Source organism: Canis lupus, chromosome 16 (genome assembly GCF_003254725.2).
Source record: "Canis lupus dingo isolate Sandy chromosome 16, ASM325472v2, whole genome shotgun sequence".
Taxonomy (NCBI): Eukaryota; Metazoa; Chordata; class Mammalia; order Carnivora; family Canidae; genus Canis; species Canis lupus.
In genome coordinates, this window is record NC_064258.1 from 5,332,530 (window position 1) to 5,357,524 (window position 24,995).

At 36.4% G+C, this 24,995-nt stretch overlaps 1 protein-coding gene across 5 annotated transcripts in view; it reads left to right on the plus strand.

Moving 5' to 3' along the window:
* TPK1 (thiamin pyrophosphokinase 1) overlaps positions 1 to 24,995 on the plus strand; it is a 332,218-nt gene that overhangs the window by 163,438 nt on the left and 143,785 nt on the right. For all 5 annotated transcript variants that reach the window (XM_025434004.3, XM_025434002.3, XM_035699734.2 and 2 more), the window contains exon 5: positions 5,286 to 5,381. In XM_025434004.3, coding sequence (XP_025289789.1) covers positions 5,286 to 5,381 — 96 coding nt within the window. The remainder of the gene's footprint in view (positions 1 to 5,285; positions 5,382 to 24,995) is intronic.

The following is a 24,995-nucleotide window of genomic DNA, read 5'->3' on the forward strand; positions in this document are numbered from 1 at the left end:
GGTGGCTCAGTAGTTGAGCGTCTGCCTTTGGCTCAGGTCGTGATCCCAGGATCCTGGGATCAAGTTCCACATCAGGCTACCTGCAGGGAGCCTGCCTCTCCCTCTACCTCTCTCTCTCTGCCTCTCATGAATAAATAAAATCTGTGGTTTTACCATGATTAGGATCATGCACTACACATATTCCATATATTTTTGTGTTTGCTATAACTATCAATGTTGGCAGTATTAAAAAATTGAAGTGAGCTCTTGTCATTCTAGGGCATATTCTGAACACTGTTTATTGCTAAACTTTTGAGTCCCTAATATCAGTTGATTTTTTTGTCATTTGTCTTTCTCTTAAGGAATAAATTACAACTCATTCAAAAGTATTCCAAATTATTTATGTAGTACTTCATACTGCTTCATTTCTTAGCCTCCGTGTACATTAGTAATTCTCTTTCCCTCTTTGGATGTTAATTTTGTTAACATTGTTGGATTTTCATTTGCTTAATTGCATATAAAACACTAATATTTGTCACCACTTGAAGAGTCTGTATTAGTTATGCCCTAAAACAAAAGTGTTACATGAGTTTCTTATGGCAGCAGTAGCATAATACCTTTGAAAAAATAACGACAATGCTGCATTTCTATTAGATTTGTTGTCTAAGGCTTGTCCACGTTTATGTTTTAGAGAAGCATGCCATGAAGGGAGTGGTGGTTGTATCCGTCCATCATTTGTCTGTCCATCAGACTTCTATTGAGTGCTTAACATGACCAATATTGTCCTAGTGAAATGCAGAGGTTAGTTTCTGGATACTCAAGGAGCATTGAGTCTTCCTCTCCTGACTGGAGATCATGTATTCCCAAAGTAGTAGGCAAAGATTTTGCTAGATGAGAATTTTTGCCTGTGTATGTGATCTGTTCCACCTCAGTTCATTTGCTCCATGAGTGCACTCATGTGTAAAGTTCTACTTCCTTTTACTTAAGTTTGCTTCTTCTTTATATTCACTCTCCTCAAATCTGCTAAATTATCATGTTGACAATAGGATTAATTTACCTTATTTGTAACTTTTTTACATCTTTCTGCGCCTTTAATACTTGCTTTTAAATTTTGATTTCCTGGACCTTAAAGCACCTATCTTTTTAATATGAACTATTTCCTTGATGTTGTGAACTATTTCTGTTTCTTAGTACATGTGTTCTATTAGAATATGATTCTCAAAAGTGCAGTATTTTGATGTTCATTATACCTCTATGGAGAACCTAATGTAATCAATCAGTAATTTTCTGAGTAGGTTTCTCATTGCAGTGTATTACAGTTGGCTCTAGTTTAGAGTGTAGCTTAGCCCCAAAACCAAAATGGTATTTCTAAAGCCCACACTATCCCCATTATTCAACATAAGAAAGGAACAATTTATGAATGAATTGAAGACTGACTTTCTTTCAAGCTCTTACTGGATAGTAGTGGAGTATGGCTAGGAGTTTCTCAGTATAGAAAGAGGAGGAAAAGAAACCTCCCTATACCTTGCTGTCTTTCTTACATTCACACACACACATATTTATATTTTACATGTTTACTAATTATGATATTCATGGTTTTTATTTATCACTGGGCCATTAGTATCTGGTAGATTCCTACTTCCTTTGTATACAGTACAATTTGTTAAAACAGTATATAGAGAGTAAGCCCCTAAAAAGAGGTTGGCTGGGCCTCTGATAATTTATTTATAATTAAATGTTTTTTTAAAAGATTTTATTTATTTTTAGAGACAGAGAGAGGCAGAGACATAGGCAGAGGGTGAAGCAATCTCCCTGTGGGGAGCCTGATGCAGGACTTGATCCCAGGACCTCAGGATCACGATCTGAGCCAAAGGCAGATGCTCAACCAGCTGAGCCACGTAGGCACTACTTTGAACTTATACTCAGTTCTCCTTACTTTGCCTTTTATGTTTGGTTGTGGTTTGGAAGGCATGGGGTGGGCGTTGTTGTTCCTTATCTTCAGAAGACACTTTTTAGGTTAGAACAAAATTAGAATAGCCTTGATATTTATGCGGCCTGAAATTTTTGACATCGATCCAAATCTTTTCTGTTTGAATTCTGGCATAAAACAAAATTAATAAAATGTAATATTAAAAAAAATCATCTTGAAAAAGTGATGTGTCCATAAAGGGAACTTATTATTAGAACTGAGTTATTTATTTATTTATTTATTTATTTATTTATTTATTTATTTATTTTCTCTGAGTTATTTGAATTTCTAGTTGTATAATAACAAAAACTTTACAAGGCAGGTGCATAGAATGAGATTGGAGCCACCTACTGGCTCATAAAGTAGTAATTTCTGTCCTAAAAAATATATTCTAAGCAACTACAGAAAGTTGAAGACAGTAGTAGTTGAAACAGAAGTTTCCACCCTAACATTGGTATGTTAAAGCTGTTTTAAAGAGTTTTGGAGATGTCTGGATGGCTTGGCAGTTGAACGTCTGCCTTCAGCTCGGGGAGTGATCCTGGGGTCCTGGGATCGAGTTCCGCATTGGGCTCCCCATAGGGAGCCTGCTTCTCTCTCTGCCTAGGTCTCTGCCTCTCTCTGTGTGTCTCTCATGAATAAATAAATAAAATCTTTTTTATTTTATGTAGCTTATGCTTTGGAAGGTTTCTGTATAAACTGAGGGTTTCTGATGTATAGATGTATCAGCTAATATTAGAAACCATTTATTAGAAAGTAATGTACTTATTGGACCAAATTTCTTAGCTTTTATATCCTGAGTTCTTGTCTTAGTGTGAGTTTTTGTTTGTTTTTTTAAACATCTAACCCTGTGAAATTCTTCACAGAACTCAGTGCTTCTGACTCCAATAAATGAAGTCAATTCTATATCATAAATAATTATAAATAGATGTTAATGTATAATAAATGAGCATCACTTGATACCTTACAGCATTTCTGCATTTTTCCTTGTCTGCTGGATTTGGATAGTTTCTCTTTGGTTTTACATTTCTCCTCTTTTAGATTTTAATATGTTATTATAAGACCCAGGAAACAGTAAAAACATCTGTAGTTGGCCAAAGGCCTGGGCTTTGGCTGATACTTTGTATTGCAGGTCTCCTGTCTAGGTGTTGTAAGCTGCCCTGTGAGGGCTACTGGGGCTATTTACACTTCCAGTGAATTCGTTTTTAATCAGTGATGAGATTAGAATCATTTAAACTCATAAAAATTCTAAGTTCTGGGTTTAGATAGAGTCTGAATTTTTCAATTCTGGTAATTTGCCTCCATGTTATGACTCACGCTTTTCTTTGTGCCTGTCTTAAATTGATGAGATAAAGCCTTGCTCGTATGTTTCAGAAAATCTCACACGTTTTCTCGAGATACCATTCTTGTGGAACCAACTATGATGTCATATGACCTTTTTGTGTCAGATATCTAGATATTTATTCCCACCTCACGAGAGTAAGGCAGTAAGATTTCTAGATGTGCATTATTGCACCCAGCTATCCAGGGATTCACAAATCAATTTAAATCTCTCATTTTCATTTTCTTAATCTACATAATACTATAGTGGGATAGATTATTTCTTCGGTTCTCATTCACTATAATTTTTCCTATGGATCTGTGTTGATTCTGTGAAGATAAACAATGGTTTATTAATCATCTTTATATTATTGCTGTTTCTGTTTGCCTTTTTCATTTCATTTCTTTTTGCTGGAACGATTATATCTTCATCTCTAAAAACAGGAAGGTGATTTCCCATTGTTAAAATGCAGTATTTAGCAATAAGATACCAAGCTCTCTTACCCCTTTGCCAGCATAGGTTTTTATTCCTCCAGAGTATTAGTTAAACATTATCAGTTACTTACAATGTAGCAGACTGGTGCCATGCACTAGAAATAGTAATGCATGAAACATAATTCCTGTCCTTGGGGAACATTCAGTATAGTGATTTGTGTGCGTGTGTGTATCTGCATGTGTGTACGTGTGTGTGTGTGTGTGTGCGTGGTGACAATCTAATCTCCTCACCCCTGATAATATCCCTGTAGGTTCTATCATATTCTAACATCCCTTTTCAAGGAGTATTAGCCTGAGGCAAGTCAACTTCTTTATGCCCTCACTTGGTGACTGTAGTAAATTTCAATGTTCTCTTCAGGTCAGAAAAGTACATGTCAACCATTTTGTAAAGATGACATATACATCTTTTAGGGCATAATATATTTCTGAATGATGAGGAATTAATTTTTTCATTGGTCACTACCTTGTAGGACAGTAGTCATAAATGAATGAAGCCCAGGTTGAGCTTGACACATTTAGAGAGACCTTGAAGGTAAAGAAGAACCTTTAAATCTACTGAGAACGGTTCTTAGGATAATTTAGGACTCAGTATGGGTGTTTGGTATCCTTGAAAACTCTTTGAATGGCAACTTTATATACTGGATTATATTTAACTTCCCCTTACTCAGCTGTTTATGAGAGACCACGAATTGTTAAGTTCGTGAATTAAGAAGTCTCAAGTCCCATTGCACTCTGGTTTTACATGCCTTTGCCTTTGTAAGACATTGGAGGAAAAGGTGTCATTTCAGAAATATTGTTTCTCTCACTGTCTTGGTTCACGAGTGCCAACAAGCTGGCACTTTTGTGGCTTCATATTTATAAATATATTCCTGGCTTTTCACTAGGTAAGGTATCTAGTGTAGAAGAGGCAGAGACCATATAAATTTGCTTCATTATGTCTAAAAGATAATTCAAGAGACATATTTATGCAGGTATAGCTCTTCATGCCTCTTTTTACAGTGGGTAAGAAAGGTGCTATAAAGGAATTTTATAGAACAGCTGACTTGATTTTACTTAAAATATAGTTTTATCATTAGTTCAATATTAATATGAGTTTTTCCGGTTATGTAGGTAAACTTAGGTCTACTTAAAGAGGTTCAAACTTTTTTTAGAAATAGCTTTACTTTTAACTTCAGGTAGTTTTACTGTGAATATATTTTATAATACTTGTATCAGAGTCCTTATGTTAATTTCAAATGTCATCCCAGCAGTGATTCTTAAAGACCATTAATGTAGTGTAAATCTGCACTTTTGTTGAGTAAAGTGATTGTCATAATCAGACCATTATTGTGATATTCTAACCATTTCTGAGATGTCTTGTTATGTGAAATAAAAAAGATAATGATAATGATACTAATGATCAGGGTATAATATAAGCATAATAGGCTATGTCTATTGATACCTTATCTTTACTTTTATAGTGTTTTATCTTGTAAGGCTGTCATCATTATGTATTCTTACCTTTTCTCTTACTTTAAACACATAGGGATGTGAGATTATTTCAACGCCTGACCAAGACCATACTGACTTTACCAAGTGCCTTGAATTGCTCCAAAAAAAAATAGAAGAAAAAGACCTACAGGTAAGATCTACATCTTTTTTGGTGGTTAAGAGTCTTAGTGCCAAGGATGTAAAAGATCCTGCTTCAAGTTTTTACTCATTTGAAGTGATTAGTTATTCTAGTGCCAATGTTTTGGCTGTCAGATTTTTCCCATATGTTGCATAAATCTGTACTTAGCTGCCAAGTATTACTGTTTGCACTTAAATCAAAAGTCAGAGATCTAAATACCTTATAATGATGAAGTCACAAAATGGATGAAGCGGACTTTGATAAAGCAGTAAAACTGGCATCTCATTCTTGGCCTGCAATGAGTAGCTACTTTTCATTTCTCATTCTTCATTTCCATGTAGACCTATGTGTGTTTTCTCTTTATATGTTTTCTCTTTTTAAATTCTGTATGGGCAGGTAAAACAAGAAAATATGGCCTATATTTGGCCCATGAGTTATCATTATAAACTCATACAAACAAACAAAACAGTCAACTTTTTAAGTCCAGGAGGAATCTGCTACTTGCATCTGTAGATTCTTTAAAGTATTCCTTAATGATTTTCACCTAGCGTTCAAGCATTTAATAATTAATTAGCTAAAATGCAAGCTTATATTTTATTACATTTTATAATCCTTTTTGATTATAAGAACAAAAGAATAAAATATGTAGTATTTTTTATTATGACATAAAATATTTTTTAAGTCAATGTTTAGTGACGATCAACAAAATAAACCTGAATCATTGAATGGCAGTTGACTATCCTTTTACTGACAGGGGCTGGAGAGTAAGCTGAGGTGCATAATCAAATGTGTAATTTTTAAACTAAGAAAAGTAGCAAATACCTTTATATATTAAAATGCTTTTTGATAGTACAAGTAACAAGAAATGCATTTCAACCTGGCCTCAATAGTCAGGCGAGATAAGGTAGTCTTATATACAGCTCAGTCAGATGTCCTGTCTGTTTCTTTTTCTGTCTTCACTCTGTGTTGTAGACTTTATCTCTGGTCTGGCTCCCCTGACTGCCTTCAGTGACCACTGTAGCAGCATTTTACCCCTTCACATGTAGGGGATTAAAGGAGCAGGGCAACACTTCCCATCATCATCATCAAACTTAAGTCCTGATATCCCTCTGTTAGGCTACTCTTGGTTTTGGCAACAGAGGATGAGAGTAACCTGATTATAGCAGGGGTTCAGATCCATCCGCAGGTCTCGTAAAGATTACATGACTAAGACATGGGGGGCAGGACAAGATAGATGTTGGAGAGGCACTTCAAGAAAAACTTACTCCCTCACAAAAGTTTTTCAAAGATTTCTTTTGGCATCTATTTACTAAGTTGAGATAGTAGATCATTTTCTCTCTTTGAAGACAAGCCTTGTTAATTATCCTAATTGACAAGTAGCACATTGTACAAACTGAACAAAAGTAATTGAGTGAACATTTCCCATCTCTGTTGTAGCTTGAACTATACCAAATGTATTGTGCTATTTCCAGAAATAAATTGCTATAATTAAATATTTGTTTAACGAAAACAGAACACAGCCCATTGAGAGTTACCTGCTTCATCCAGACATAGCTGATTTTGAGTTTCTTAGAAAAGAAATTATAAAATCTTCACAACTTGTGTTTCAGTTTTCCCAGCATCAACGCTGCAATTATTGGAAGCTGGGAATGCAATTATGTGTGTCAAATTGATAGTATCTGTAATACAGTATTTGGTCATTAAGTCTGAAAATAAAGAATCCTATCTCAAGCTCAACACTGAAATTCAGAGAGAGCCTCAGACTGGGGTAAGAGGGTAATCAAGTATGTATGATCTGTGAAACAAATCTGGTAAGGTCGTGGATGATCCAGTAGGGAGGACAGAATCAAGACCTGTTAGAGCAATCCTGCATTGAGCAGAAAGGACCAAACCCTCCTAGTCCCACTGTGCTTAATCAGGGCTGGAAGCTCTCAGGGAAGGGGGTGGCCTTGGTGGCCCACTGCACTGCATCTGAGAGTTCCAGTGGGCCATGACAGCCAGCGGCCCCCCTCACAGCCCTAATGAGTTCTTTCTGGGGAAGGGGGGCGGTGTAGGTTAGAAGGAGCAGTGCACTTCCACGGCTGCCGCAGGCCCCCAGCATGATTTAGACCCAACACATTCTCCAGCCTCATCTTGCACTACTTTTTCTCCTTGTTCATAAAGTATGACCTATTCCCTCTTCTTCTCTGCCTTGAGGTGTTGCCTCCTCTGCCTAGAATATTTTTGCACATCGCTTGAATATTTTTTGAATTTTTTCCTTCTCTTCTCCTATACCACAATGGCAGACTAGGTGATGTCATTAGGAGGACTTCTCTTCCCCATCTCTCCATGTTAGGTTCTGCTGCTCTGTGTGTCAGTACCCCTTTCATTCTCCTTCAAGGCAGTCTTAACACTTCCAGTAAATTTGTTGGTTATTTCTGTTTACGTGAAGCCTTTCTTCCCAGCCTGACCATACAGCTCACAAAGCTGGGCTGTTCACAACTGTACAGCAGCACCTTGCATGTAAAGGGTGCTTTGTGAATGTTGAGTCTCTGTTGTGTGCTGTGCGAGTGCCCAGGGGAGTTGAACACAACACAGTAGGGGGAAGGCTTCTTAGAGAAGGATTGGATGGCAGAGGGAAGAAGAGTGTTCAAGGATGGATGCCTTGGTGTACACGGAGGATGGATAGCTCTTCAGCGAACCAATGGCAAGGAGTTTGAAGAGCATTAAGATGGACGACAATGTGATTAGTTTGCTGTTTTAAAAAGCATAGTTGGGTAAACTGAAGGCTCCATTTTTCACAATGAAAACCTTTAATATAACCTTCAGGTTATAGTAAATTTGATGGAGTATCTTTGAGCTTCCACTCGACTTGACATTTAACCTGGAGGTACATCGTTTCATCTGATCTAATGTAATAGCAAGAGAAAAGCAAGAAGAGAAAGATTAGCAAGGAAAATAATTAAAAGATGCCCCTCCACATATCCTCCTATGCCCAAGTGAGATCATCATGAAGACTATTAAAAATTGAAATGCACGTGAACTATATAAAAAGATCCTTTATACTTCTCTACCTAATAAGTACCATCAAATTATCATACATTTCTGTTTTTCTACTTATTAAATTATAAATATGAATTTGTCATCTGTGTCTATATTTTATAGCAAGCTCTTGTTAATTACTAGCATTTACTTTAAAATATTAATTGCAAATAAAAGTAAAGTAATATCTAATATGTTAAAAAACTGTACTATGTAACATCGTAGAACTTTATAGAATTTGAATTAGCCTGTCCTTACCCTAAAGGAGCTTACTACCTAGAACATGTGATTAACTTTGAAAAATTTGCCTAAATCACCACATTTATTTATTTACTTATCTATTTTAAACCTGCTCACCCTCAACTTTTATTCTTTTGCAAAAGGGTTCACTGATACATGTGACTTTTTAATGCTTTGCTTTCATGTTACCACATTGTTTATCTGTAACTGAGTCATGAATAATACATTTTCAAGATGCCATCTGATATGACTGGATCTTCAAAGAGCACATATATTTTCTGATGTCATGATGCATGCTTGAGATCTAAACCTTTGAATTCAGTGGAAAACATTAAAAGCTATTGCTCCAACTTTCTAAAAATGTAAGATGCATGTTGTTTAGGAAGAAGCAGAAACAAATCCAGATTATAAGGCCCTTAGAATAACAGGCCTCCTAAAATACAGTTTAAGATATTTCCTACTATAATTTGATACCAGAATCATTACTTCAGTCTCTGAGGTTTTTAAACACAGATTTAATATGAGACAAAATTTGGGTGGAAAAGCTGTCATTAATTTCATTCACACTGTACGTGGTGTTGATTTAAACACATACTAGTTTTGGGATCCCTGGGTGGCTCAGCAGTTAAGTGTCTGCCTTCGGCTCAGGTTGTGATCCTGGAGTCCCAGGATTAAGTCCTGCATCACACTCCCTGCATGGAGCCTGCTTCTCCCTCTGCCTCTGTCTCTGCCTCTCTCTCTCTGTGTCTCTCATGAATAAATAAATAAAAATCTTTAAAAAAAAACAATGAACACATACTAGTTTTATTTGCCAAAACTTGAATGCATTTTATCCCCCTTGTACCATGTTATTTTTTAAATCAATTTTTCAATCAAATAATGCAGGATGCTGAAAAAGTACTGTATGAATAAGAGCAAATGCCTAAATTTTATACACACACAGATATTAATAACTACAAATCAAATACTACATAAAGACTATGGGATTATTACATATTAAGTTCTTTTTTATACAATTTTAATAGCCTGAGCAAATATTGAATTGTGATTTGTATGTATTAGAATAGTTTTTATGCATTTATATCTGAATTGGGGTTCTTGATTATTGACTTTAGGTAAGGAATATTAGATAGTCTTTTTTTTTCTTTTTTTATAAAGATTTTATTTGTTCATGAGAGACACAGAGAGAGAGGCAGAAACATCGGCAGAGGGAGAAGCTGGCTCCCTGCAGGGAGCCTCATTCAGGACTCCATCCCAGGATCCCAGGATCTTGACCTGAGCCAAAGGCAGACGTTCAACCACTGAGCCACCTAGACGTCCTAGATAGTCTTTCTATTTAATTCCTACATGGTATTTCTCAGATAGATACACTATGTTTAGATATCTGCAGATACTATGAGTTTTAGAATATTTATGTCTACTAATTATCAGTATTGGGTTAGGTGTACATTATTGTTTTGTAATGGACTAATGGCTTTGTTATATGTCCATACTAAATAACTGTTGCTCCTCACTTAAAAGGAATTTAAGACTTTATCTGATTGGAATAATTATTCATAGCACTATAATAAGCTCTGACTCAGAGGGTTGCGCGAAGAATGGTGATAGTGCTCTGAGAAGTGTCTTCTGAGGGTCTCCACTGTCCTTAGTACAGTCTACTCTAATGGGCCAGGATCTTCAGCAAGATTTCAATCTCATTTAAAGCACAATTTAATAAATCTGTTGTGTGTGTCAGTGTATATTCTGGAAAGAGATGAGAACTAAATTCACAGTAGAGATACTTGGCAAATACCACCTCAGTCAAGTAATCAAACATCAGTCTCATTACTTCACGTGTCCTCCTTAATGACCATCACCCAGTTATGGAAGACTGATGATCACTGAACTCTACCTCTGAAACTAATAATACATTGTATGTTAATTAATTAAATTTACTTTAAAAAAAGAATACATGCCATTTTTCAGATATCAGATTGCCAAATATTTAAAGTTAGATAAAATGAGTGTAGGTGAGGGTACAGAGAAGGATAAATTCTCATTTATTCTTGGTAGTATTAAAATAAATTTGGTAGTATTTCTCAATTTTATTTTTTATTTTTTTAAAGCTTTTAATTATTTATTTATTCATGAGACACACAGAGAGGCAGAGACACAGGAAGAGACAGAGGGAGAAGTAGGCTCCATGCAGGGAGCCCAATGTGGGACTCGATCTCGGGTCTCCTGAATCACACTGTGGGTTAAAGTTGGCGCTACACCACTGGGCCACCCGGGTTGCCCGTATTTCTCAATTTTAAATGCTTATATCTTTGTTTCAGCAATTCAACATCTAGAAATTTATCCTGCAGTTTACAAAGATAAATGTAAATGGATATTTATAGTTGCATTATTTGTCATAAATAAAAAACTGTCAATAGGGGACTGGTTAAATTATGGTAAGTCTCATTTGGTGATATTTACAGAGGAAATAATATGTATAGGATCTACTTCAAAATAATCATGGGATTTACTTCAAAATAAACATGTTGACTAGGGGAGTAAGGAGAAAGTATAGATAAAACACGATTGACCGTGTATTTTATAATTTTTATGAAACTGGTGATGGGTATAAGTGATTCATCATACTCTTCTCCTTATTTTTGCATATGTTTGAAATTTGCCATAATAAAAATATACAAAACTAAATAAAAGAAAAAAGTAAGTGATGAAATAATGTCAGCAATAATTCCTGTTTATAGCACATGCCCTTCAAGATAACGTAAAGGGTGCTAAGGGCACTTGTGAAATTCTTCCCTAAAACCTATAATCCCAGTTTCATCTTTGAAAAGAAATCCAAGGAAGTCAGAATGAATATTACTCTGCCAAATACCTGACCAGTATTTTCAAGGTCATGGAAAACAAGGAAAGATGGAAAAACTGTCACAGACCAGAGGAGCTGAAAGAGACATGAAAACTAAATGCAGTGTGGCATTCTATTTGTCCCTGAACTGGAGCAGGGTATTAGTGGAAAACTGGCAAAATGCGAACAAAGCCTGGAGTTCAATTACTAGTAGTACGTTGGTATCAGTCTTAGGTGGAACAGATGTACTGTGGTTATAGGAGATGTTAGCACTGGCTGAGACCGGGGGAAGGGTACAATTCCTGTACTATTTTTGTGACTTTTCACTAAATCTAAGATTATTCCAAATTAAGAGGTTTACTTGAAAAAGAGATGCTTACTGTTTCAAATATGCTATTAACTATCAGGTGGTATAATCTTTTTGTGACATGACTCAGTGTTACAGAATAAAAAGGCAAGTACTTATTGACACCTAGGCAAATCTGAAATACCTTTTTATGAATTCTTTCACCTTTAAAGTGTTTCCTCAAAAAATCTCAACCTGTGAGTCTCTATTGCATATTTTGGAAACTGTTTTATCTGAAAACTAAACCTGCTTGAAACTTTGCTGGAAACTTGATAATTTTTAAACTGTGGTAACAGCCCAGGTCCGCAAACTGCCCAGTTTCCCAAGACATCAGAGAGTGGTAGGACTTGATCAAAGAGAACTGGCATTCTATATAATTTTTTCAGGGTTGGCTCCGGAAGGAGTAATCCTGCTCATTCCTGCCCTGCCTCTTTACCTGTCAAAATCCTGTCATCTCCATCAACACCTTCGTTTTCACCTGTTTTTCTTAGGGGGATATCCTGTCACACTTCTATGCCATTGACTCTCTCATTTATACTTCCTGTCCGGAATGCCAAAGCCTATTTCTTTTCTTTTTTTTTTTTTTTTAATTTATTTACGATAGTCACAGAGAGAGAGAGAGAGAGAGGCAGAGACATAGGCAGAGGGAGAAGCAGGCTCCATGCACCGGGAGCCCGATGTGGGATTCGATCCCGGGCCTCCAGGATCGCGCCCTGGGCCAAAGGCAGGCGCCAAACCGCTGCGCCACCCAGGGATCCCCCCAAAGCCTATTTCTAACCTAACTGGAGGGCCATAAGAATTTCATTTCAGTGTCTAAAACACAATTCATCATCTTTCACACAGAATCCCATTTTCTCTTTATTTTCCATCTCATGCACTGGCACTACCATCCATCCACGTGGCAGAAACCTAAGAGTAGCCTTATATTTTGCTATACCATCCCTTACCACTTGGTCACAACTCCTTTAATTCTGTAGGTATCTCTTGTGCCCACTTTATCCTTTCTAGTCTTACTGCTACTAGGTTATTTCAGACCATTATCATTTCTCAGTTGGGTTATTTTATGAGCTTCTATTTGTCCTCATGTTAGTTTCCATTGCATTGTGGGTTTTTTTTTTTAAAGATTTTATTTATTTATTTATTCATGAGAGACAGAGACAGAGACACAGGCAGAGGGAGAAGCAGGCCCCATGAAGGGAGCCCGACGTGGGACTCGATCCTGGGTCTCCAGGATCACGCCCTGGGCCAAGGGTAGGCGCTACAACGCTAAGCCACCCAGGGATCCCTGTATTGTGGGTTTTTTGTTTGTTTCAAATTTTTATTTAAATTCTAGTTAGTTAACATTATAGTATAGTATTAGTTTCAGGTATAAAATTGAATGATTCATCACTTAAATATAACACTACTGCTCATCACAAATGCCCTCCTTAATCCCCATCACCTTTTTAACACCTGCCTGACCCACCTCCCCTCCAGCAACCCTCAGTTTGTTTCCTATAGCTGAGTCTCTTATGATTTGCCTCCTTATCTATTTTTTTTACTTACTTCCCCTATATTCATCTCTTTCATTTCTTAAATTCCACATGAGTGAAATCATATGGTATTTGCCTTTCTCTGACTTATTTCACCTACCATAATACATTCTAGCTCTCTCCATGTCCTTGCAAATGGCATGATTTCATTCTTTTTGATGGCTGAGTAATATTCCTCCTGTATATATGCATATATTTATACATGTGTATATATATATACATGCACACATACATACACACACACACCACATCTTCTGTATCCATTCATCAGCCAGTGGACATTTAGGCTCTCTCCATAGTTGGGCTATTGTTGATAATGCTGCTATAAACATTGGGGTGTGTATGCCCCTTTGAATCTGTATTTTTGTATTCTTCAGATAAATATCTAATAGTGCAATTGCCAGAACTGTTTTTAACTTTTTTGGGGAAGCTCCAGAGTGGCCATAACAGTTTGTATTCCCACAAACAGTGTAAGAGGGTTCCCCTTTCTCCACATCCTTGCCAATGTCTGTTGTTTTCCTGAGTTGTTCATTTTAGCCATTCTGACAGGTGTGAGGTGATATCTCATCGTGGTTTGGATTTGTTTTTCCCTGACAATGAGTGATGTTGAGCATTTTTCCATATGTCTATTAGCTATTTGTATGTCTTCTTTGGAAAAATGTCTATTCATGTCTTCTACCCATTTCTTAACTGGATTATTTGTTTTTTGGGTGTTGAGTTTGAGAAGTTCTTCATAGATTTCAGATACTAATCCTTTATTAGATGTGTCATTTACAAATATCTTCTCCCATTCTATAGGTTGTCTTTTAGTCTTGTTGATTGTTTCCTTCACTGTGCAAAAGAAAAGAAGCCTTTTATCTTGATGAAGTCCCAATAATTCATTTTTGCTTTTATTTCCCTTGCCTTCCACCATGTGTCTAGTAAGAAGTTGGTATGGCTGAGGTCAAAGACGTTGCTGCCTGTGTTCTCCTCTAGGATTTTGATGGTTTCCTGTCTTACATTTAGGTCTTTCATCCATTTTGAATTTATTTTTGTGTATGGTGTAAGAAAGTGGTCCCGTTTCAAGTTTCTGCATATGGCTGTCCAGTTTTCCCAACACCACTGCAGTGCATTGTAATTAGATGTCAGATGTTCAAAGTCTGGGCCTGGCACTCTTTTTAGCTGTGTGTTGACAGAAAGAGAAATAGGTAATAGAAAGCTGTTTAAGTTTTTTAAGCCTCAGCTTTCTCATCTGCAAAATCAGAATAATAACTTACTTATATCAGCAGGTACAGAGACAAAGCACTTCATTGTCTGCCACATATAAAATCCTTAATAAAAATTTAATAGTATTAATAGTCATATATTGTATACTTTAGGTCTTGTGATCTGCAACATATTTTATAAAATGTATTTATATATTTACATAACATTGTATTTTGTAAATTATAAAAGATGTATAATTTATATATAATTGTTAGTATTTCACAAAATATATTACGATATAAATATATTGTGCTCTCTTGATTTTATAATATAATTTTAGAATTAGACAGTGTTTTAAGAAATCTTATAAACTAGTTACAGTTTATAGCCCAGGTTATATGGACTTACCTTAACATTGGTTGTTTCAGACATATTCTGATTCCACAAGAACTGTCTTAATGTTAGAAACTTGAAATAAATGGGGAACTCTTTACACATTGAAATGTTTCTCAGGGGATGTCTTCAGCCTTCCTCCTTCCCAGGGAACTGGTGAGAATGGTAACTGTGTGTTTAGTACTAGCATTCAGTAGGGAGGTGAGTTACACAACCCAGCTAATCATTGTTTACTCCTTGACTTGGTGCGGAGAGAAAATGGGACATGTACTCTGACTTCTTTAATCCTGCCATAGCCATGGTGTGCCTTATACTCACTAAGGGTTGTATTTACAATTTAGAGTTGCAACAGCAGACTTCCTCCCTTTAGACATACTATGGAAGCTACTGAGGATATTCCTCTAATTGTTTTAACAAACTTTTGCATGGTACCTATCTTGGTCGTTATACTTGGTTGGATGACTGACCTCATGGCTCCGACCCTCCAGTCTAATAGAGGACACAGATGTACATGTAACCATAGAATAACTCAGGCTACAATTATTGCTGTACCGTGCCTCTGCAGGAAAGATTCACCTTTTTTATAGTGAATTGTTTGTAGACCCCTTCTCTGTTTCACCCTTTAGCTTTTCATTGGAGAAAATAGAATAATATAATTATTTTTCTAATGAAATTGGGGCTCATATCCATGTGGCCTTCCATGATCTCCCTTTTTAAATAACACCCCTCATCCCGCATCCTCTCCCATCACTTGACTCAGTCTTTATCACCTTGTCTGCTGGGTCTTCTCCATCACACCTGTCACCATCTAACATATATATTTAGGAAATTTATTTCTATTACATCTTCACACTGCAATGTAAATTTCATATGGGCAGGTAACTGTACATGTTTATTCTCTGCTACATTCCCAGGACAACACCTGGCACATAGTGGGCACTCCATATGTATTTATTGAATGAATAAATGAATGCGTACATAGATGGAAGAATTTTTTTTTTAGCAAGGCTTTTTTTTTTATCAAATGTTGGTAAATTGTATTAATCTACTTTAACAAGGTGTAACCTGCTCCAGCTATTGGCCCATAATAATTGAAAATTTTTTTTGGCTTTGGCAGCATATGGAGCTATTATTCAATCATTTATACTTTTAGTATACTTTTTCTCTTCATCTTATGGATGGGGAGGACATATGTGTTGTGTGTGATTAAAAATGGTACGTGTAATGCCTTCTTTTCATTTTATTAATTGGTCTTTTGTAATTTCTGAAAACTGCAACTTTTTCCCAGTTCTAAGTTACTTGCAAAAGTTGAGAGCTAAAAAATGAAAATACGTAGAGATTGTCTCATAAGCCACTGCCATTGAGAACTTGACAAGAATAAATCTTGCCAACTTCCTTAAAGTAATACTGAAAGTAATACCATTCAATTCCAACATCTGCTGGATAGCTGAGGCCTTGTAAGACTTATAGGACAGCTTTCTCTACTTTCTTGCCTCTGCCTGTCTGCCTCAAAGCAATGTTGTAAACTTAAATCAATAATTTTTATGAATTTCTAGGAAGAAACACATGTATACTTATAGTAGACATATTCAGCTATACTTAAGTATGTCTACACAAAACACCTCTTGTTTTTTAGTATATAACCAGCATTGTTCTCTTTTTCAAGTGCCAGAGTGACTACTTACATATTCAGGTTCTGGAACAGATGCTGTGCAAGTTAAGTATCAGACAAGGAAGGAAGCAAGGAGAAGGAAAGTATTCTGGGCATTGAGTGAACAAGCAGGCTGTTTCCTAGATCATTTTGGAGAAGCCTTCAAAAGAGAAATTCACATCTCTGTTTTTCCTTCTTCTTAGAGACCAGCAATCTTTTTTATAGTGCTGTGTAACAAGAGAAAATAGATACACCCAGTGCTTTGAAGTGACTCGGGAGCTGTTGCTACGGATATAAAAAGCTTACTGCCTCAGCGACTGTGGCAGCCTAATCCATCCCTGCCAGAGGAGAAGCGTGCTTTTATAGGCCCCGGGACAAGGGTTAAGTTTATCTGCTTACCAGGAATCTCAGTTGGATGACTCACTTGCCAGATAAAATTTCTTATTAATGCAGAGAATTGCAGATATGGTTGGTGTGATGCTCTTCTGCAGAAGACATGCTGACCTTACGTGAAAAGGACTATTTTATTTTGAATTACTGCATTGTGAAGGTGCAGAAACTGCAGACAAGAGGAGGAAACTCTGTCTTGGGGTCTTCTGTAAGAATAATGCACATATAGTGGAATATCCTGAGAGTACACAATAGATTAAAAAATTTCTCCTTATTCTGCAGCCCTTAGCAAGACATATGTGGCCATACCCTAGCCATGAGTGTGATTGTCCACAGTAGTAATAACAACTGTATCTGTGGGGTGCCTGGGTGGCTCAGTTAGTTAAACATCTGCCTTCAACTCAGTTCATGATCATGGTGTCCTGGGTCGAGCCCCACGTTGGGCTCCCTGCTCAGCAGGGAGTCTGCTTCTCTCTTTGCCCCTCCCCTGGCTTGTGTTCTCTCCCTCTCTCTCAAATAAATAAATAAAATCTTTTTAAAAATTTTAAGAAAATAACTATTTGTAAGAAATGATTTGTGTACAGTTTAAGTCATGACTGAAGAACTAAAAGGTTGTTACTGCTTATTATGGGGATGTACATATCAGATCAATTTATTTTCAGTGGTAGTTAATTAAGTAATCAGAAGAGAAATATACATAGAAATACATTCTTCTTGGGGCACTTGGGTGGCTCAGTGGTTGAGCATCTGCCTTTGGCTCAGGTCATGTTCCCAGGGTCCCGGGATTGAGTCTTGCATCAGGCTCCTTGCAGGGAACCTGCTTCTCCCTCTGCCTAGGTCTCTGCCTCTCTGTGTGTCTCTCATAAATAAATAAATCTTAAAAAAAAAAAAAAAAGGAATACATTCTTCTTTGTGTTAGATGATGAGTATAAGTATCTCAGAAAGTCCCATTTAAATCAGAGGAGAAGATGAAATTTGCATAGTATTCACTTTCCATTCTTCTATTAGTAGCCAGAAGTAGAAAACGTCGTTCTGTTTCCATGACCGTCTGCTTTCCCAGAGCAGTTCTGCTTAGCATTCCACGGTCACCATGTTGGTCCGTAAGAGCAAGTGGCATACTAAAATCCAGATGCCTAGAGTAGATGGCCAGTGATTGCAGCTCCTTTTCTGGATCCACGATGTACCTTCCCCTCACCATGTATGTGAATTTATGTCATTTCCAATATGAACAACTGGATCGAGATATTTTGAAACATATTAGGAAAGGGGGAGTATCTGAATTCAAAGTACACTGATTGCATGCTAATTCTGTCTCCTCATCTATTTCTACTCAAGATTTTAGATGCTTATAAAATAGACCCTAAATATTCTGATTTTTAAAGCATCCCTATAAATAATTTCAGAAAGAGGAAGTTATTATTGAACAAACATTTTATCCCAAATTACATTCAGTTTACTATGATGCTCTTGGATGTGGAACACGTTTTGCAAAATAGTAAATAATAGCATTGCTTATAGCATTAAGGTGAACTGGAGGATGATGAGGTGATCAGCTATTTTGTGTGCATGTGTTAGGTAAAGCACACTTACATTGCAAAAAAAAAATAAGCTTTAAGTAATTAATGTCACTGCAGTAACAGTTTTAACATTCTCATTTGGTATTATAAAATGGTCGAATGCATATCTAGAAACCAGAGTGCTAATGACCAAGTGCAAAATTTGCAATCAAAATGTTCTCTATTCTCCCAAAAGGTGGAAAGGGGATAATTAACATAAACTATTTATATTGCTCCAGATTGCAAAACCTAAGGATTGCGCTACAGCAAGTCTGATAGCCACCTATTATAAACTGGTCAATAAAAAATGAAGAGTTTTATACCACTAAACTTTGGGAAAATAACGCACTCAAAGTACTGCAAATAGCTAAATCCAATTCATCTAGACAAGGAAACCAAGAGTATCATTTATCACTTTGGACAAGAATATGCAGCGAAGACTTTCTTTATGGTCGAAGCAAAGCAAGAAATACTGTTGTATAAAAATGAATCCCGGTGATGCAAGAGAGGATAATTGGTATTAAGAAATGATCTGCCAGTGCAGAAATACTCATCGTCAGGGAACAAAGCATTTCTTACCAAAGTCCATCTGTTTGCAGAAAGGTTTGGACAATTATCTGTCTCTTCTCACCTTGCTCAGTAGGTGGAAATGACTAAAGAAAGTAGGTACAGTTTCATGTCCCAGATTCCACAGAAGGGGAAGAATGACAGCTTAGTGCTCTTTCAGATATTCAGCTTCCTTAGGGAAACACGTATGTTCGAGAATTCTTAGCCAGAGTGAAAAGTATCTGGTCTGTGTTGAACAGGAGGCTCCAGAATGCAGAATGGAATTTTTTCATTCATCTACCGAGCAATCATTTAGCTTCTGTGGACAAAATTTGTATAATGCAAATTGTAACAGCCTTTCAAACTGTACTTCCAAATAGCTGATTGTTTCTGAATATGGTATAAATTATCTTTTTTTTTTTTTTATTTTACACCAAATACTAGCTGTGTTGAAGATGCTATGTGAGGCATTCTAGCTGTTCTAAAACACAAGTAATACAGTTTTCCATTTCTCAGGACCCCCATAATTCAAAAAGAATATCTTTGTGAATATCTTTTCTGTAGAAATATCTTCGTATCCTGAGAATGTGAGGGGTTTGGAGACCATAATTACCTCCAGTAGATTTATAATATCCATGTACTTATTTATATAAACCGTGACTTTATGTAATTTTACTTACTCATAAATATATTCCTGAGTCTTCAAAGAGTTTAATTTTCAGCAGAGATAATAGAGTAAAATCATGCAAAAAAAATCCATTAGTGTGTTTATTTATTCTATCCAACTGTCCTTGGCACTCACTTCCTGATACTGAGAAATGTGAACACATGTAAATTAGTTCTTGCCATCCCTTGGTGTTTTTACTTGGGAAGGAAAAAGACCATGTTTCCACATTTTTGTATATATCAGTGTTGTATTGTTTATACGGAAAAGATGTCTCATTCCCAGGGATCTCATTGATATGGCTTGAACTTATAGTCCAATTGATCAAGGGAATATTAGTACTCAGGACAAATCTGTGAGGGAAGACAGAACTACTACTAAAAAAAATTCAAAGCTTTGTCCCGGGTCAACCAAAAAAGCATTGCATTATTCTAGGAATGAATGCACTCATCCTGTACTCTCTCATGACCAGGGTACCTGACATTAAAGTGCTTCAGGCATTCTTAATGGCAGTCAGAAAGTAAACCAAGAAAAATTCAAACAGCGTATGCAGGAAGAGCTCTGAGGATGAGAACTGTTCACAGCCATCGTCATTGTTAGATTGTTTGTGGTCAACATATGAAGAATCTTTATTTTCTAGACAAGGAATTTAAATTTTGATATACAGGTGATGGCAATCCACTAAAGAATTTAGAATGGAAAGCCACAGAGTCATTTTGAAAAACAGCATAATGGTTGTATGCAAGCTGAATCAAAGGACAAAAATTACAGTGACACAAATGAAAGAATCGATTGCAGGATGCTTTGAAGAATAACTCTTTAGTCATTTTCCCCATTAAGATTTTGAGAAAAGAATAGAGACCATAAAATAAAGTCCATACTTGTTAATGATTTGGTCTTGTTTGCCAGAGAGTTACAGCATGAAAACTAACTGTTGAGCTTACCATTCAGCTGACAAAAGTCCTTTATGTGTACCCAAGTACCCTGCTAGGTATTCTAGGTTGAGAAATGCATCCTGAATAAGACACAGTTCTGACTCTAAGAATGTGTGGTCTTTGGAGTAGATGCTTTTGTTAAGCAGATGATCCTGATAAGTTCTTAATGATGCTGTAGCTGAAGTCTCTTGGGACCCATGAGAAGCCTCTTGGTAGTGAACCTTCTCCAGTGTCCACTCTCCTTGGGCACAAACCAGATTAGGAGCTGCCCTGAGTGAGGGGAGTGTTTAATTCTGAGTATTTAGGGTGAAAGGTAAAACTCATCCTTTGGTATGTCAAAGGGTAGGCAATAATGAAAATACATGCAAGCTAATAGAGACTGAACCTGTAGGGTGGAAACCACACATACAGCCTTATGGGACAGGTCAGTCTCTCCTGTGTCAAGGACCTCTGCCGCAAAGAGTTCCTTCTAGTCCACACAAGGAGGCTGGAGTCCCGTCTGCTGAGCTGTCCAGAGAGGCACAGGGACATAGTAAGTTCCCCGTGGTCAATGAGAGTATGGGCTACCTGGGCTTTTATGCTAAACTTCTACTAGGGGATTGTGGTTTATAGCAGTCAGGAGTCTTAGTACAGATCCTTATTAGTGCCTTCCTAGTTTTTCTTTTCAAATGCAGATAAGCTTGGATACACTGATCACTTTTCAGTAATGTAAATAGGTCCTTTCATCCTCTTTTTTTTTTTTTTTACCTTTCTCTAAAGTAACATGTTCAAAAACAGTTTTATATGAACACATTTATGACATTTCTTAATAACATATTTACAGTTTGACAAAGTTGGAAAAAAATACTCTGTTCAAACAAAATTCTTTTTTAGAAAGTAGAGGTAGGCATCCTTTAAAAATGCCTTCACTTAATCACACCCTTAACCCTGAATGTTCCTAGATTTCTTGTCTATGAATGGAAGACTCATTATCTTGCCATTGCAAGGGATATTATTTCTTTCTCACCCAAAGAGGCTTACCTTAAACTGTGACCCATTGAGCCTGGTTGAAATTTAAATGGAATGCCTATAGTCCTATTTTCAGAAACTGCCTTTCAGCTAGGTATATTCTGTGTTTGTGAGTATAGTATCTTCCGATACCATAAAAATACAGCCTTTCATTTCCTTGGTGTCTCATTGTACTTTGTATCAATTACTGGAATTACTTTATAGGCTTATTAAAACATTTTGACATTGCTGATTTTTTGGTCAGTTTATTGTTTTTGGTCTGTCTTGATCCAGCTTCTTTCTTCGTGGCCTGTGTTGAGTTTTCAGTCTTTAAATAAGAGTATCAAACAATTGGACCAAAGGATCTCATCATCCTGTTCAAGCCTTACCTTAGTACAGTACCTATCTGAAAGTTAAGTGAAGCTTAAGAATAACATATCAATTTTTTGAGCCCCTACTCTTTGTATTTGTTAAGTTGGCTATGCTAATGTTAGTTTTAATTCTCACCAGTAGGGTAAACATATATCTTGGTTTACATAGCATAGTCTTGGTTTATGCTCGTATTCTTGGTGTAATTATGTATAATGTCCCCAGTTTACTTTCAGAAGTGTCTTAGTCTGTATGCTAAATTGTATGGTCACCCCTATTTATCAGGGAGAACCATAAAAAAATTGTCCATTTATGCAACTCTAGAATTCAATTTATGAAAAGTGAATGTAATTAAAACTTGCTGACAGCCACTGTCTCTGCTGTAGATTTCATGCATGCTGTATCTAAGTCTTTTCGAGGACAAATGCAGAAAAACATACCGTTTGTTTACTGAAAGGTTTTTACTGCTCTAATAGAAAAATGAAATTGCTTCTCCCTTTAGTGTTCTGTATCCCTCAACCAGTCTTGTCATGATTTTATTAAGGCAAATTACGCAAAGCTAAGGTTTTCATTTATTTTTCTAAACAAAATAGACACAGTTTTTATTTAACCTGTTACAGTGGAAACCAGAGAACCTTATGTGGACTGTTAGAAGTGAAAGGAATCTTGAAAAATACATTAATGAATCTGTTCTGTCCCTTACCTTTATAGATGAACCACCAAAGTCACAAGGAGGTTATGTAACTTTTATGTGGTTACATGGCTTTTGAAAGAATATACCATCCTTTAGTCAGATCTCCAATATGTTAATACAGGGCTTCAGGGTTCCTTTTGCCACACACAATTGCATAAGGCAAAGGCTAACAGAAAGAGTCCATTAAACTACCCTGACTTGAGTGTAGGAAATAAATAGAAACCATTTAGAAGTTGACTTTTTTACATTTTATATATCACAGAATATGGCCTTATAGGCATGTGTTGAGTACTTGAGTGTATATGTGCACAGATACAATATTTAAAATACTTTCTCCATGGGGCTAATAAGATTGTAAGAACGCTTTTTTAGAATAACATATATTGAATCCTTGTTACATCACAACCAGTAGAAAACATGTTAGTCTTTGAGACTGTCTTCTATTCTTTAGAAAATAGTAGGCATGTTTAAAAATAAATGATTTGCCCTAGGGCATGTATGGCCTCTCTTCTAGTGCCTTCTGAAATTCATGGTTCATCCTCACTAAAAATCCCTTGAATTCACAGCGTCTTTATGTCTAACTCCAGTATAAACTGGGCTTTTCCTCAAGGACAGCAATTCTCTATTAGAGAATTGCTGAACAGCAGCGGTAGTAATGCTGTTGTTTTGTTTTGTTTTTGCCACTACTTTTATTAGAATGGGCTCTGAAAGAGGTAGGTGTCTTTATTGCTTTCTGCTGTTTTTAGATTTGTGCTATCTAAAACTGTAGCCCACTAGTCAACTTGAATACTTGAAATGTAACGGATTCAAATTGAGATGTGTTATTAGTGTAAAATACATTGATGATTTTAGAGACTAAATGTGAAAAAAATGTAAAATATCTCATTTTTACCAGCTTTATTGAGATATACCTAACATATGAATTTGTATAAATGTAGGGCACACAACATCATGATTTGACACACAAATGTATTGCAAAGTGATTACCATTATAGTTAGTGAATACCTCTATCATCTCATGTAATTACTTTTTGTTTTGTTTTGTTTTGGTATGGTAAGAAAATTTAAGATTTATTGTCTGAACGACTTTAAAATATATAATACAATGTGAGTAACTCCAGTCACCATGCTGTACATTAGATCCCCAGAACTGACTCATCTAATAACTGGAAGTGTGTACCCTGTGGCCAACATCTTTTATTTCCCCACCACCAGCCTCTGGCAACCGTCATTCTACTGTTTCTGTGAGTTTGGCTTTTTTTTTTTAATTTATTTTGTATTTTTTTTAAGATTCCACATATAAGAGAGGTCATAGAGTATTTGTCTTTCTCTGTCTGACTTAACTTTATTGAGCCTAATGCTTTCATGGTCCATCTATGAACATCCATGTTGTTCTTACTGGTAGGATTTCCTTCTTTCTGGTGGCTGAATAAGAGTCCATTTTGCCTGTGTGTGTGTGTAATCTTCATCCATTCATCTGTTGATAGTTACTTAGTTGTTTCTTTATCTTGGCTATTGTGAATAAAGCTGCAATGAACATGGGACTGCAGATCTCTCTTTAAGACCCGAACTTCCTTCCTTTTGGATATATAATCAGAGCTAATTTGTATTTCTCTGATGATTAGTGATAGGGCATCTTTTCATGTACCTGTTGGCCATTTGTGCGTTGTCTTTATTTTTTTTTTTAAGATTTTTATTATTTATTCATATAGACACACACACACACAGAGAAAGAGAGAGAGAGAGGCAGAGACACAGGCAGAGGGAGAAGCAGGCCCCATGCAGGGAGCCTGATGTGGGACTCGATCCCGGGTCTCCGGGATCACACTCTGGACTGAAGGTGGCGCTAAGCCACTGAGCCACCCGGGCTGCCGTGTGCATTGTCTTTAGAAAATGGCTAGTAAGCTCCTCTGCCTATTTTTTAATCTGATTGTGTTTTTGCTATTGAATTATTTGTGTTCCTTATAAATTTTGGATATTAATTTCTTGTCAGATAATTTGCAAGTATTTTCTTCTATAAGTTGTATTTTCCTCTTGTTGATAGTTTATTCTGCTATGCAGAAGTAGTTTGATATAGTCCCACTTATTTACTGTTGCTTTTGTTGCTTGTGCTTTTAGTGTTGGAAACGAACTAGGGGTGGTAGAAGGGGAGGAGGGCAGGGGGTGGGAGTGATTGGGTGACGGTCACTGGGGGTTATTCTGTATGTTGGTAAATTGAACACCAATAAAAAAAATATATATTAAAAAAAATAATAAAAAAAAATAAAACATGGTGGACAAG